Genomic DNA, 17,079 nt, shown 5'->3' with positions numbered 1-17,079 from the left:
CCATCTTCTATTCTACTTCCTCCCTATTCCATTTTCTTCTCTCTTCTCTCCATCATTACAACATGGTTCTAATCTATGTTAAATCTGGTGAATGGATGTGTAGTTGCAGCGACCAGTGGAGTTTCATGGTAGACAAAGAAAGGCGTGGTCGAATGATACCATTAGAGACTACTACTTTGTTGGAGCACCTCAAGATCATGGTGTGTGAGGATTATGGCGTGGAACCTGATTCCGTTAATGCAGAGTTCAGCTATGAGATGGTGGATCAAAGAGGGAATCCTCCCATAATAATCAGCAATGATCGACAAGTATCTAACTTTGTGGCCTATGCGAAGAAGGGTTCGTCAACAACCTTGTGTGTCACGTTCTCTAGTAGTGGTGTAAATCAAAAGGAACGCGTCAATATCGATTTGAATAATGAGCCGTGTGATTCAAGTAATGTTGATGATGAGGAAGATCCTGACATAAATCGAGCAGAGTTTGTCAAAACTTCAAAGGAGTCTTGCGATAGAAGGAAGGATCATGTCACTGCGGATGCTAGCGGTGATGCCGGTTTAAAGAGTGAAAATAATGGAGATAGTGAAAAGGATGATCGAACTTGGAGCGGAGATTTCGTGAAGAAGAATCAAATTTTCAGAAATAAAAAGGTTTTGAAGGCAACACTGGAGATTTGGGCGATGAAGCATAATTTCGATTTCACTATTAAGAAGTCTACAAAAAAATGGTGGTATATTCGATGTAAGGATGCATTGTGCAACTGGACTGTGCGTGCGAAATGTCTGGATGGATCTACATATTTCATGATCAACAAGTGTGAGGCAAGACATTCATGTGCTCCTTCAAAGAAAAGCAAATTCGGAAAGACCGCATCGGCAAGAACAATTGGGAGACTGATACAACATCGATTTGATGATGCAAATGATGGACCCAAAGCAAACGAGATCATTAAATTCATTAGAATGGAGCATAGTTGTGAGATCACTTATTGGCACGCATGGAAAGCTCGTGAGTTTGCAATTGCAGCTGCTAGAGGTATACCAGATGAGAGCTATGCAAAAATACCAAAATATTTGCATATGATCAAAGAAGCTAATCCTGGTACACATACTCAATATGAAACTATAGAGAAGGGGAGATTTCTCTATTTATTTATCTCGTTTGGGCAATCAGTTAGAGGGTTCTACAATGCAATGCGTAGGGTGATTGTTGTCGATGGAACTTTTCTGAAAAATAAATACAAAGGAGTTCTCCTTGTTGCTACTGCTGTTGATGGTAACTCTAATTTGTATCCGATTGCATTTGGGGTTGTTGATTCTGAGAATGACGATTCATGGGGGTGGTTCTTTAGACAGTTGAGCGTGGTTGTAGCTGACTCCAAGGACTTGGCTTTATTTCTGATAGAAATGCATTGATCGCTAAAGCGATTGGGACTGTCTACCCTCGATCAACACATGTAATTTGCATTCATCACTTGCTGACCAATGTGGTTAAATCGTTTAAGGGAAAGGGTTGGACAGCGTTGGTCGAACAGGCTTCAAAGGCATATAGATACTCTGAATTTCAGGAACGTATGACCGAAATTTTTGATATGAGTCCAGAGCTCGGGAGATATCTACAGGAGGCTGATGTGCGAAAATGGAGTCGTTCTCTCTTCCCTGGTTCCAGGTATGACATTAGGACCACAAACCCCGCAGAGTCGATAAATTCTCTTTTGAGAATACCTAGAGAATATCCGGTTATTCCGTTGCTGGATAGTATAAGGGAATTTATGACTCGATGGTTCTACGAGCTTCACCTGTTAAGCTCGAAGCATCTTGATCCTTTAACCGTCAAGGTCGAGAAAAAGATTGATAGGAGAATTGTCAAGGCAAAAGGATTTCAGGTTTACAAGATTGACAACTTCAGATCGCTTGTCAAAGGAGACATATATGAATGTCATGTTGATTTGGAGAATAGAACATGCACATGTGGGAAGTACGATATAGGAAAAATACCTTGCCGACACGCCATTCCTGCCATTTATTCACGAGGTATGGAAGTTTAAACACATGAGTATATGACCTATTTTGTTATTTTTCAGCATATAGACTCTACTGAAGCCCAAATTTTTGTTGACACAGGTAGAGAAGTACACAGTTTCACTGACATTTTATACACAACTGCAACTTGGAGAACAGCCTATTCGGAGTCCATTAATCCAATAGCAGTCCCACAGTCTGAGTGGAATGTCCCAGCTGAGGTTGACCTTGCAAAAGTTTTACCACCAGAGTCAAGAAAGAATGCTGGTCCACCAGTAAAGAGAAGGTATGAAACAGTAGAAGACAAAATCAAATCTTCTCAAGGATCAAGCAAGGGTAAAAAGCATAAGTGCAACCGTTGTGGTAACGAAGGACACAAGAGAAGAACTTGCGATTTACCCATTTATCATTTACGTTTCTTCTTAGAGATCTCCTTATTTATCTGCTTTTTTTGTTTTGTTTTACTCTTGACTACGTCCTTGTTTGACAATTTCGTATTTGCAACACTCTTGAGACATTATTGGTTTTACTAGATGATTATCCCCAAGAAAGAAAGAACAAGAACCATAGTCTAAAAATTATTTGAAAGAGAAAACAGAACAAATTGAGGCAGCATATGACCATCATGCATAGGTAATGTACATGAGGACCATCACCAAACAATACGGAAACAAAGCTTTTGTCATCTTTAACTCGGTAATGCATTTGATGGTCTTCTCTTCGCTACGTGCAACATCATATTCCATCTCATCAATTTTACTCTCATGGCGTTTCAGCATTGCCTCACAAGCTCTCATTGATCTCTGAAATTCGAAATTGTCAACGAGGAGGACGTCAAACAGGTCTTAGAAGTCTTCAATCTCCTCAACAACTGACTTATCAGTCCATTTGAACAAGTGGGTTTTGTCCTTCATCAAAAACATCGAACAAACTGTTAGATTGAAACGAGGAAAAAGGTATATGATTATAGCACTAACCTTCTCAGATCCCATCGGACAACAATGGAATAATCTTCCCGGATTTCTAACGGTTCTCGAGGTGTAACACGACATTGCCTCACCGCACTTGCATCGTGTGGGAATTCCGCGGTCTTTGGCTACTCGAGCTGTTGAATTGGAAGAAGAATTGATCGAACTCATGATTGAGTCGTTTTCCATATTTGTCGCCGCTGTATATTTCTCTGTCGAAGAAGAATGAGGAAGAAAAAAGAGTAGGTAAAAAAATTAGACAAAACGGCGCCGTTTCATACACCTATAACGTGTACTATACCTAAGGTATATCAGAAAAAACAAAATTTTCGAGTATATCACACTTCCAGATCGTTTGTAGTTTAACTTTGAATCCTCTAAACAAGTGTTAAAACATGGATCAAAGAAGAAGATAATTTTCGAAAATTATTGATAATTTTATATAATTAATTATTTAAGTGATCAATCTACATAATAAGTGAATAGATCAGGGTATGTTTAGGTTTTATTTTGGCTTTTGTTTGGTGTTTAGGGGTAATGTTTTCAAAACACTTAAGGGTCTGTTTAGGGATAATGGTTTCCAAATAACTTTAGGGTATGTTTAGGGTATTATAAGGGTTACTAAATTTAGGGTGTGTTTAGGGATAATGGTTTCCAAATAACTTTAGGGTATGTTTAGGGTATTATAAGGGTTACTAAATTTAGGGTATGTTTAGGGTACAAGTTTCCAAATAACTTTAGGGGTTTGTTTAGGGTATTTTAAGGGCTACCATATTTTTTCTAAAAAAAATACTTCATAGAAAAGCAAAGTTAGAGTTATCAAATGTTTTATAAAAGCATAAAAACCTAGAGTTTTGCCTCATAATTCAAAAAAAAAAAACAAAGCACTAGTTAGACACTATTAGTCTTCTTCCAGATCGAAGACCTGAGACCTCTCCCATGGTGAAGGCACATAGGTTTTCATAACCTCAGCATAAACAGGATCGTGTGTAGCCTCCCATAATTTCACGCTAATCTTCTGTCTGCAACCTTGAATTATTTCGTCATTCACTAAGTTGATGTCGAGACCAAGCAGATGGTATTCCAAGTATTTGAGTGCGTACGCACCGCAATCACAACAAGACTTGTTCAATCTCTTTTGCACAGGCACATCGACGATAGTGTATGGTGACAGGTGTAGCTTCCTCGATCCAGGTGGTGCAACGGCCTTCACTATCCTAGGAATCATAGCAGCAAACTTCTCAACGTATTGCCTATTCCTATTTCCACCGCAATCAAAGGCGAACACTTTTCTTTCAATGATGTCGACGCAGACAGCAATCCAGTGGTTACCTGCGTTGGACAGTATAAAACTTAGATCAGAGAAGGAAATTTAAAATAGAAAACGTCTAGAGGAGAGGATGATTACCATTTACAAACAAAGGACAGTAGAGACGATCAACATCGACGCCCCAAACTTCATTAGTCCGCCCATGAGATGGAATCTCTCCTCTCCCGTATGATAGAAGGAATTCCGGCAGTTTATAGGACTTTTTGTGGGGACGGAAAACGTTGTATGCAGCTTCAAGTTAGAGGCAGAACAAAGCGGTCATAAAAGCAATACGGGTTGGCGCCCAACGCTTCAACGTTGTCTTGACTCGCCATATAAACATAAAGTCATCCATTTCCTGAATATTCACAAAAGAATATAAGAAGTAGCAAAGAAGATGTGCATTGAAGATTTTGAAACAAATGATTACCTCATTTCCAAGCCATTTTCCTGCGCATACTATCCTTTGTGCGACAGTCATATTGAAACACAAAGGACCTATTTGTAAAGGTATGGGCTTCATAGACCATTCGAGGAATCCTTGCCATGATTCTTCAGAGAAATAATACAGCGATGACTGCGGAGAACCATCTTGTTGCAAATCTTCATCGGTAAGCTCAAGTCTAGACCACTTCTTCCACTGTGAGGGTTGAACTGTATTGTCTTTACGAGCTTTAGCCTTGCTCGAACCTCGAACTGAAGTCATTGGAGTCCACCAGTCATCTGCCTTGGCTGTCTGAGATGGATCAAAGTCAGTTACATGAGATGCCTGAGAAAGCCCTTCGACGCCTTGTATACTGATTCCACGAAAGCTAGCCTCTTCTTGAGTGAAATTAAGATCCACTGGACTCTGTGAAAATACAAAAATTTAAACCAAAATTTACACAATTATTATACATACCAAGCTCATAACCAAGTAGCATATTTTAAAAAAAGTTTCACAACCATTCCATTACAAAACCATAAGACAACCATTACATAGTTCCAATATTACACATAACAAAATACATAAAGGACTGATGAAATACATAGTTCCAATATTACACATAACAAAATACATAACAAAACCATAAGACAAACAAGACACTAAACCAAACCGAGACCTTAGCGATGACTAACAAGTGCAGACACAAACAAAGAAGAGAAAATAACATTTAAAGGAGTGATGAAGACTAGTTTTTCTTTACCCCGCGTGTGGACCTCCTCAACAATGGCTGTTGGGTCGTCGTTGTCTTGCTCGGAGAAGGCGTCTCTCCATCCTCAACTTCAACGTGGGGTTCCTTAGTTGAAGCTTTTAGCCGATGTTCCAATTGCTATAATTTCTCATCCATCTTCTTCTCCATCCTTTGCTCCATTGCAGAGATACTCTGCTCAAATAACTGCGCCATAAAAGCCTTCATGTCTTCATTAAAAGATGGTTGCTTCGATCCACCATTGAGAACCTTATGCTTCCTTCTTTCCATACCACGATCTGGAAGCCTTTTCTTACTCTTCTTTGATGTATCGCCTAGGTTCGTTGATCCTCTTGGAGTCTGAAAAGTTTCATCACTCTCATCTGTCTCAGCTGCTTCATCATTCACTCCCTCTTCACCATTCACATTTGCTTCATCAGGCTGATCTAGAGATTCCTCTACAGCTTCTTCGAAATCCCAAACATGCTGAGTGAAGTCATTCTTTGCGGAAATCAGCTCCATCAGACCCTTGATTCTTTCATCCTCCACATCATCTCTGCGGAAATCAACACTCTGGATAATATCCATATTCCCTGTCCATGAGATGAATGGATACATGTCATCCTACTCAAGAAAAATAATGAAAGTTAGATCCTACAAATTTATTTCAAACCAGATGGATTCATAAAAACAAGCGATACTTACCTCGGCTGTAAAAATCTCCTCCAACCGATTGATCTCTTGATATGACACCTTTCCAGCTCCCATCCAGTTGATGCATCTAGGACCATCCGCAAAAGCTTTGTACAGTTTTTTACCACAAAGCTTTCCAATCTTTGGTACAACTTCCATTGCCCAAATCTGCAAGGCGTAGGAGAATCCATCTAAGACATAACTACTTGTCTTCTCCTTCAGTTTGTAGCGGTTCTTGGCTATTGACTCGCAGAGAAGATCATAAGAAGCAACTCCCCAAGGATACTTTCTAACCTTCTCAAGATCCATGACCACCTTGATGTATTTGAGAGGGATATTATGCTTCTCATCTCTTGCTAAAACGACACAAAGAATGAAGGCAAGGTAGATCAGCCGTATGCGATCTGCATTCTTCCACTTCATGACAGATCCTTGTCCTTATTCCACAGGTCGAAGAGTGTAACTGTCTCGTCTTTCCTCCTCAAAACCCTGCTCCAGAAACCACCATCAAATTTCCACTCTTCAAACTCCGAAAGGGAGATACTCGTGTTGCACTCAAACCCGGTTACTGCGTGGTACTCTTAAAGTGAGAATCGAAGTGGTCTCCTCGCGAAGACAAACCAAAGCTCGTGAAGCTTGTAAGTCACCAGCTCCCTGCACAAGAAGCTGTGTACCACTCTCGCCGAGTACCCGAGACCGTTTTCATGAAGCTTAAAAATCTGAGCAAACACCGGATCTTTCTTCACAACATCCAGCTCCTTTGGCATCCACGCTTTGAACATCTTAATTATGTAGTCGATCCTGCAGTTGTTATTGATTTGAGACACCTGAGGCTCCTCGCCCTCCTTAAAAAGCCTCTTTGGTAACTCCCCCGACATATCTACAAGCCATGAGATCATCGTTAGTTCAATTTGTTAAATATCAATACCATTTACAAAATAATGACACAAACTAAAGCTATTTTTACTTTCATATTGTCCCGATCCTAGAATATGTATTCCAATAGTTTAAAATTTTAAAAGAACCAACAATTTAATAAGAGAAAAATCGATCTTGAATATTAACAACAAGCATGTCTAGATTGAAAGAGAAAATTGTGGGCTATGAGAGCATAAACAAAGGAAGAACATATTCTACAACCATTGTTTCAATCGGACAAGAACTAACTAGGAATGCAAACACAATAGAAGGAACAACTACTCTACATTTGAAGACCAATTTTTTCAACTACTCTACATCCAATCGGACACCAATGTTTCAATCGGACCAAATGTTCTCCCTTTCTATAACCTTAAACGATAACAAAAAAAAGCAAATCAAAATTATCTACATGATGTGTACTTAATCGTGGTTTGTAAGATGATTAACCAACCCACAAAACAAATTTGCCTTAAGAAACATTACAAATCGGTTTACACAAAAACTAGGTTAAATGGAACAACACATCGATTTCATGTTAGATGAGAGAATACAGAAGAAATTGATTACCTTGTGTGAAGAGATGTGACTGTCTCGTCGGTATTAATGAAAAAAGCCTTCGATTTCACCCATACGACGGAGAGGAAGAACAGAGAGAAAGCTCAACGACGACGAGAAGGCTATGAGATCGTAAGAGGAAGATGACGAAACGAGAATAGAGACTTCTAGATGAATCTCTGACGATGAACAAGGCTTCTCTCTGTCGATTTCTAAATCGCCATGGAAGGAGGAGAAAAGCTTACGGCGGAGAAGGAGAAGGAAAAAGAAGATCGTGAAAAAAGAGAGATTAAGGATTTCCCAATTTTATTTTACTTTTTAACTTTTTTAGTCTTTTTTTTACTTTTCCAATTTTACTTTTCCCATTTATTAAATTAATTACAAAAATCTTAATAATATATTATAAATCTACTTAATCAATAACTAAAGGGCATTAGGATATTTACAAGGTTTCAAAATCCTATTTTCCTAAACAATCTAACTAAAATCCTAACGTAACAAATTGGAGAAAAAAATGGATCCATCTTAAATCATGTTGAGTTAAGATGGATTCTCGCACCTAAATCTTTCTTTCCCATTTCCTTTATGGAAATCATTCGGTTCCGGACAATCGTATCAGTGAGATTTGTGTTTTTAGGAGCATCGCATGTTCGTTATAATGTCTATTGTTCCTCCCACGTCGAATACAGTGCGCTGCAGCTTGAAATAATTATCTTTTTATTTTCTGAGATGAAAAAATGTGATAATATTTACAGCAAATCATGTCTTCATATAATAGGCAGATAGACGTTTCCCATGTGCCAACTTAGTTTTTATCAAAGCCTTTTTAAAAAATAAAAGTAAATAAATAAATAAAACTTAGTTTCTACCAAAATCTATACTAATAAAGTTGAATTTTTTATCTTCTTGGGAGGAAAAATGCCACGTGGCATTCTCCTTTTAATAATTATTTTTTTTTCTCAACTTCATTTAATGTGTTTTGGTGTTAGTTGTGATTAGGTGTTAGTTTATTTTTGATATTGACAATTTATTGTAATGATGTTTTAATTTTGAATTGAAAGTTTAATTTATTATGAATTTTATGTCTTGATTTTTTTAAGATTTCATAACTCTTATGTTACATATTTTTTAAAAATACTTTAAACTATTTCTTAATATTTTGTATGTCAAATAAAAATACAAAAATAGAAACTAAAGTTAAGTATTTGAAAAAAAAATAAACATAAAATAGATACATATCTAAACTATTACTTTATGTCTGAAAACATTTAAAATATTAACTTTAGTTTTTATATATTTATTTTCATAGCTAATATATTATTATATAATAAAACTAATTCATTTACTAAACTGCGGTTCACCCACGGTTGATGCAATAATCCAGAGATCCGGTAAATCGTCCGGTTTAATGTCCGGGTCGGGTGTCAAAACACTGGTTTATAAGGTTTCTTTGTATTTGATGTTGACGATAGAGAATGGATCCTCTACGATTCTCCTTCTTTAACGCAATCGACGTAACCGTCATATAATCAATCTAGAAATTCCACTCATCCCACTCTAATGATGTTTAGTAATTGATGGCAATTCAAGTCCAAAAGACTAGCATTTGGTCTATTGATATTGACACATAAACTCTATGGTATCTTCCCATGTTACACTATACAATGAAACCAATAACTTCTCTGATCCATGCTATCCGTGTTTACATTTTAAAAACCGTAAACATGATTAATATAATCTTAAAACTTAACTAAAAAAAGAATCATTACTTCCATCTGAGAGAAATTTAAAAAAGTTGCTAAAGTTATTTAAAATTGATGTAAACCACACACCACCCTCACCATTAATCTTTTGCACCACACTAATCATTTATTGTCAAAACCATTACTAAATCAACAAGCCAGCAAGCCTGAATATCACAGATAGTTAGAAATTGTCTTTCTCATGATCGTTATAGATGCTAACATTTCATTTACTAATTAACAAATTGACTTTTTACTAGGAAGATTTAGTGAAATTGTTCCATTCCGGTTAAAATAGAAGTTTTCATTAAATAGAGGAGTTTAGGAACCATTTATAGTTTTTAGATAAAAAAACATATTTAGATTCATATTAAGATTCGTTGATATTCTAAATAAGGATGGACAAACAAGAATTTTGTTATGAACACACATAAAATCTTCCATTATAACAAAACTAATATAGAAAATAATTTTATGTTTTTTATTTTAAGATACATCTTTTTGAGATACCTTGAAACCAAAGTAACACATACAACACACACCTCTATATTTTAAAAGTCAACATGGTAATTTTAAATATATATATTAGATACTCACAATTATTTTACCAAAAATTGACACTTCACCCTTATTTTTTTATAAAATTTGAAATGTATTCCTTCTTTCTATTATTTGAACTAAATATATTAGTAAAAGTTTTATAGTTCATATATAATTATTTTAATAAATAATAATATAAGTACGTTCTCTATATAAAACTTCAACTTTGTTTTATGTTTAAATTCCAACTAAATTAATTTTTTATGACTATTGGCTTTTTATTCTATTTTTATTAAATCGATTAGTAACAACCATTTATGCTATTGCACTTTGAACCAAACAACTTCAAACAAAATAATGCACTACGGTCACTAACCACTATAAAAATTAGAAAATATCATTTTTAATATATTTTATTTTCATATTTAACATATTTTATTTGTTAAGACCATATAATAATTTATGTAAAAGTATAACATACGAACCCGGCGCGTAGCGCCGGAAAATCACTAGTTATATAATAAAGTAGACTTTCTCTTTCTATGGAGAAAAAATGTCATGTGACATTCTCTTTTTAACCATTAAAATATTTTCTCAACTTATATTTAATGGGTTTTAATTGGTGTTAATTGTAAAAGGCATTGAATTTTTAAACTTTCTTTCATAAATGTCCACAAGTTTATAACAGTGTTTTCAATCCGATCCGGATCCGAGGTTGAACCGGGAGATTTGGTGACCCAATGTAAATCGGATTTTTTTTTGCAGCAAAATTTAATTCATATTAATCGGATTTAGGTTTTGTAAAAAATCCAAAATTTAAGAACCAAAGAAAAATATTTGATGGAATTGTAGTATTTTATAAAACTATAATTTTGATGTTTAAAAACATTTTAAAATATTAACTTTAGTTTTTATATATTTATTTTCATTGCTAATATATTATTATATAATAAATTTAATTCATATTAATCACCGGTTGATCATTTGATCCAACGACCCGGTAAATCGTCTGGTTCAGTATCCGAATCAAATTTCAAAACATTGCTTCACAGGGTTTCTTAGAATTTGATGTTGACGATGGAGAATAGGACCTCTACGATTCTCTTTCTTTAACACAATCGACGTAACCATTCATGAATCCAGAAATCCCACTTCCCCACTCTCTCATATTGAATACTTATTTATTTCATGCTTCCTCAGCTTCATTGCGTATGTATAGACGGTGTGAGAGTTCGGGTGGGAATCCCTTTACTTTTCCCATTTCAGATCATGTCGAAGTCCCAGTTTTCATTGCTCGGAATTAAAGACAAGCCGGTATAGAGATGTTGTTAAGACTAGGATACAACAATTTAGCAAGCCTGAAATGTTAAGAAAAAGGGACAAGCTGTTGGGGTTGATATGTTGTTGATTGATGGGAAGGTAGGAAGATTTGGTGAAATGTTCCACTCCGGTTAAAATAGGATTTGTCCACTAAATAGAGGAGTTTACCAAACATTTATATTTTTTAGCTAAAAATATATTTAAATATATCAAAATTCGTTGATATTTGCAAATAAGGGTAAACAAACAAGAATTTCGTTAACAGACGGATATAATCTTCCATTATAACAAAACTAATATAGAAAATAAATTTATGTTTTTTATTTTAAAATACATATTTTTAGAAGCCTTCAAACTAAACTAACACATACAACTCACACCTCCATATTTAAAAAATAAACATGGTAATCTGAAAAATATATATTAATACTCATCAATTAGATTACCAAAAATTGATACTTCACCCTTATTTTTTTATAAAATTTATAAAATATGAAACTTATTCTATCTTTCTATTCTTTGAACTACATATATTAGTACAAGTTTAATACTCCCTCCGTTTCAAATTATTTGTCGTTCTAGAGTAAAAATTTTGTTTCAAAATAAGTGTCATTTTCGGTTTTCAATGCAAAATTTATTTAAAATATTCTCTATTCTATTTTTATATTGGTTGATGTGTATTGGTAATAGTATTTTTATTTTGGAAATATGCAAAATTAAATATATTTTTAATCTGTGTGCAAAGACTTAGAACGACAAGTAATATGAAACGGAGGGAGTAGTTCATAAGTATTCTAATAATTAATAATATAAGTATGTTCTCTAAATAAAATATAAACAATCAACTTTGCTTTATTTCTAACTAAATTAACTTTGTTACAACCATCAGCTTTTTATTCTATTTTTATTAAATCAATTAATAACAGCCATTTATGTTATTTCTCTTTGAACTAAACAATTTCAAACAAAGTAATATACTACGTTCGTTAACCACTATCAAAAATATTAGAAAAAAATATCATTTTCTTTTAACATATTTTCATTTTCATATTTTAACATATTCTCTTTACTAAGATCATATAATAAATTATAAATTCATGTAAGAATAAAACATACAGTTACGCGCCGGAAAACCACTAGTTTATTATTATAACAACCATGTAGGAGATGTAAACGAATGATTAGCATTATATAATCAAATACATAAGATATACTGTATTAAGTAAAATGTCGTGACATTTAGTTGGCTTGTGTTTTTAAAAAAATTAAAATAATACATTAATTGAACTTTTAAGTGGGCGTCGAAATAGAAACATGGGACGGGCTAACCAGATAAACATCATCTTGTAGGTTACAGACGATTTGGCAAGGAATTAAACGTATTTGAGCAATAAAAAGAGAAGGTCATGGGAAAAAAAGACCAGGAAGCGGGCTTTCCCGATCAGTGAACACCGGTAGCTAACGTTCTGATTTCGGGATTTCAAAACTAGTGTATCCAACTTTCGATGTGAGATTTTTGTCTCTAATATATCTTATTGAGATAATAGTTCTTTGAGCTTTAATCTCGAAATATTTGGATAATGACGATGAACATATTTTAGGTTGCATCGATAATGAATCAGATTGTATTGTTCGGATCGGACTCTGATATCATGTTAAGTTAGATGAGTTTTCGACTTAAAATCAATTGGTGTAATGGATTGACACATCTATTTTATAAATTACTTAAAATCTCTTCCAAACTTCCGATGTAGAACGTTTGTCCGTAATAGACTAATTAGTGATTTTCAACAGCAGTTTTATTACTTTAAACAAAAATCTTTGATGTATTTTCAGCGAGTCACCAGAAATCAAACATTTCGTAGTGTTCCTCCATCCAGAGACCGAACCAATTTCGCAAATGGTGTGAATATGTATTTCTAAGTAATGCGGAACATATGTCAAAGTTGAAAATGAGGGAAACCGATATAAACGTCGATTAGGTCACTAGTCACAAAATCTTCGTTTTCAGTGAAATATAGGTGAAAACTATTAAGAGAGAAAAAGATAGGTGCATACAATTTTTTATACAACAAAATACTATTCTATCATTTAAAATAGAGGTGATCTGAAAATTTAGATTGAAAATAACTAGCATAAAATAAACTCTATAGAAGTCTTGTACAGTTTAGTTGTGTCACACAGAGGCTTTTAATCAGTTAGTTGGTTTGTTCGGAAGAAAACAAAGTTGGTCGATAAAATACTAGAGATAGGACCAATGGCAAACATGATATTATAAATGCTCAGATGGTGGGTTCAAACTTCTACAGCATTATATTATTATAAGTTTATTAATTATTTAACTGGATATAGACTATTACATATTGCATTTTTATATGTATATTTTAAATACATTTAAACTATATCATATCTACTCACTATGCGTAGGGCAACAACCCAACATACTTGGTCCTTACCACAAGAAAAGAAACACGTGTTATTTCATAGGACCATCAGCGTTTTATAATTTTTTGTAAACGTCAGGAGATTCAAAATCCTTAGAAAAAGGTTAGGTCTTTATCCACACGACAAGAGTCTGATTGGCAAAGCAGATGATAAATAGTAATAGTATGTCTATAAAAACAATATGCTGTAGAAATTGTATGCTTTTGTTAAACTATTTAATAGTTGATTGGTAAAATAGTATGAACATGCTATTTAAAATTATTATAAAAGTTAATATATAATATATAATATATTTGCTTATAATGAATATATATATATAAACAAAAGATCTATAATTAATTTATTTTGTTTACTAATTTCAAAATTATGTTTATATCGAAAAATATTATTTTAAAAATAAATTCTACAATTAAAATGTCTACTTTAAAATAATATTTTACATTTAAAATATACTATAATTAAAATAAATAAATTATATTTTAAATGTGAAAATATTATTTTTCCAAAAAAATATTTATATTGTAAATTTATTTTAGAAATCAAAATTTCATTTTTGAGATATAAAAATAATTTTATGATATTATTTAATAAAATAAATGAACTAATTATATATTTTTCTTAAATTCATAAATTATAAATACAAATGTTTTTCCAAAAACTTCATATGAGAGCATTTGTCCGAGATCATTTGGATAGCATTAACATTTAGTAAATGCTTTTCTAAATGATTTAATAACAAATGCTGATTGGATAATATAGAGTATAACTCTAATGCTAATTGCTTTACCAATCAAGGTGGTCAACAAAATCGCACTTTCAAGCATAACTTTGGTCGTAAAAATGTCCATTTAATAGCACAATTATTCTGAGATTATTGACTGGATTTAACAAGCTGGTGTTATAAGAACACACTAGATTTTGACACGCCTTTAAAAGGGCGGGTATATTCTTTTATTTCAAATTTAATTTTTTATATTTTTTTTTTATTATATTTATATTTTTGTAATCATATTTGTGTATAAATTTAGATCAAAATCTATTGTAATTTAAAAATTGATCCGGTATACGCACGGTTAAGGCTGAGTTGCGGGTCGAACTCGCCCCGCTGACCCGCCAACCCGTGGATTTTCAACTTTGTTTTGGTTAAAAATATAATCCGCACAACCTGCAAACAAATAATATTGTACATGCATCTGTTCCGCTTAATTTTGTGGTTATCCGTGGGTTATATACATATTTTAAAAATCATTATTTAATTTAATTACTATAAAAGTATATTTATAATAAAAAAATTATACATGACTTAAATTTTAAATTATTATTTTTAAATTCTTGTATTTAAAAAAGTATTTAATTTTTTAATTTTTATTTTTTTAAAATAATTTGCGGGTCGACGGGTAGCTGCGATCCAAAATCCACCAACTCATACTAAGCCTGCATAAAAAACTCATAACCCGCATCCGCAAATTAATTTTTCAAATAGTTGGACGGAAAATAATTAGTTAGTGAAAGGACTGAACAATTTTTTTAAGTAAATTTTTTGTTAGTGATTTCCTTTTAATAGTATAGATGAGGTACAATATTGTTTTAAATTAATTCCACACCATCATTCGATAACAAAAAATTATATAAACATTAGGTTTATACAAATCTTTCTTACGCACATATTTAAAATGTTAGAAGTCAACGGTTTAGATTATAGTAACATTTAAAGTCAATAACAGTAATAGGCTTTATTTAAATGAAGGAGAATCTTATTAAGTTGCTATAAAATAGGTTAGTTATAAGATCTTGTTATATGTAATAGGTTGGATTTAAAAAAATGAAAGGGTCTAAAACAACTTAGATAAGTCGATTTTTCAATACTGTTTCCCTTTTAATAGTATAGAATACGTTGAGAAAAATATAATAAAAAGAGATAGAGAGACAAAAGATATTAGAAAGAAGCAAAATTAAATTCATTACCAACCAAAAATAGGAACAATGCCAATATGTTATGATTACTGAGCGACAAACAACAAAATAACATATAAAATTAATTAAGAGATGTAATCATGGAAAGAAGACATCGAGAAGAAATGCTTCTGCTACAATGAACACCAGCAAAGAGTCTAAAAACATTGACGACATTGCAGAAATCAGGTGTCCAAACCGGTCCATGCCTCGTCAACACTCACCATCAGAGTAGTCTCGCAGCCATCAGAGCTAGAATCAGAAAAATCCAACACATGAAACCCTAACCATAGAAGTCACCTCGTATCGTCTCCATCTCGCAAGTCCGACCAAAGATGCACATCTTCAACCTTCACGGAGGCGAGTAGAAGCCACAACATAAGGGAACGCAACCGAGGGACCAACCATCTCCAGAAATGGAAATTCCGTTGGTGACTGTCCACACTTCAATTTAGACAAAGAATATAAGCAGTTTCAGGATGGTGGGAATCGAATAAACAAAGAAGGAGAGGATATCAGAGGAGGCTAGCAGGTAGAACTTGTATAAAAGGGAGACAAGTGTTTGAACCGAAATCGGTGCTGTACAGGGGGTAGACTGATTTCGATGGTGGGATTAGGAGAAGTCTTCATACTGAGCTTAAACTGGATGGTTGGAGAGTAAAAGAGGTGTAAAATGTTATAGCTGGATCCGGTGAAGGGTTGCCTACGTACCCCGAAAGGGGATCAAGCCAATCGTAGTTCTACAACGAAAGGTCACAAGTGCTTAGAAGAAAGCATGTGATTTGGTGTTATTCTCTAGAAAATGAGAAGTGAGGCAAGAGATCAAAAAGAGGATCCTTCTCAAGGAAGGGATGCCTCCTTATTTATAGAAGGATGAGGTCTAGGGTTTTTCTAGTCACCTCCTTTTAAATGGGCTGAGGCCATTATGTGGGCGCCAACTGTTTGAACCGAAATCGGTGCTGTACAGGGGGTTGACTGATTTCAATGGTGGGATTAGGAGAAGTCTTCATACTGAGCTTGAACTGGATGGTTGGAGAGTAAAAGAGGTGTAAAATGTTATAGCTGGACCCGGTGAAAGGTTGGCTACGTACCCCGAAAGGGGATCAAGCCAATCATAGTTCTACAACGAAAGGTCACAAGTGCTTAGAAGAAAGCATGTGATTTGGTGTTTCTCTCTAGAAAATGAGAAGTGAGGCAAGAGATCAAAAAGAGGATTCTTCTCAAGGAAGGGATGCCTCCTTATTTATAGAAGGATGAGGTCTAGGGTTTTTCTAGTCACCTCCTTTTAAGTGGGCTGAGGCCATTATCTTATAGGCCTTGTTGGGGGTAAAACCCATGTCCAACAACAAGGGCAAGGAGGATATGGATGCTTTCATACACACACACTCATACGATCGACCTCGAGCTCTCATACTTTGACTTTTTCATCCACTTTGATCTAAG

The 17,079-nt window shown here is 34.0% G+C and overlaps 2 protein-coding genes across 2 annotated transcripts; one reads left to right on the top strand and one right to left on the bottom strand.

Annotated features, from left to right (window-relative positions):
• Nucleotides 1-1,570: 1,570 nt before the first annotated feature.
• Nucleotides 1,571-2,825, top strand: LOC108858454 (uncharacterized). The gene is made up of 3 exons (XM_018632374.2): nt 1,571-2,030; nt 2,121-2,304; nt 2,795-2,825. Exons 1-3 carry the CDS (start codon nt 1,571-1,573, stop codon nt 2,823-2,825), a joined length of 675 nt encoding a protein of 224 aa, XP_018487876.2.
• Nucleotides 2,826-5,608: 2,783 nt separating this feature from the next.
• On the bottom strand, nt 5,609-6,583 carry LOC108858453 (uncharacterized). The gene is made up of 2 exons (XM_018632373.1): nt 6,173-6,583; nt 5,609-6,091 (listed from the first exon to the last, which is right to left on the bottom strand). The coding sequence occupies exons 1-2, from the start codon at nt 6,581-6,583 to the stop codon at nt 5,609-5,611; spliced, it is 894 nt and encodes a 297-aa protein (XP_018487875.1).
• Nucleotides 6,584-17,079: the final 10,496 nt, after the last annotated feature.

This window comes from Raphanus sativus, chromosome 5 (genome assembly GCF_000801105.2).
Source record: "Raphanus sativus cultivar WK10039 chromosome 5, ASM80110v3, whole genome shotgun sequence".
NCBI lineage: Eukaryota > Viridiplantae > Streptophyta > Magnoliopsida > Brassicales > Brassicaceae > Raphanus > Raphanus sativus.
Note: the sequence above shows the minus strand (reverse complement) of the source record. Positions and strands in the feature narration are given on the sequence as shown.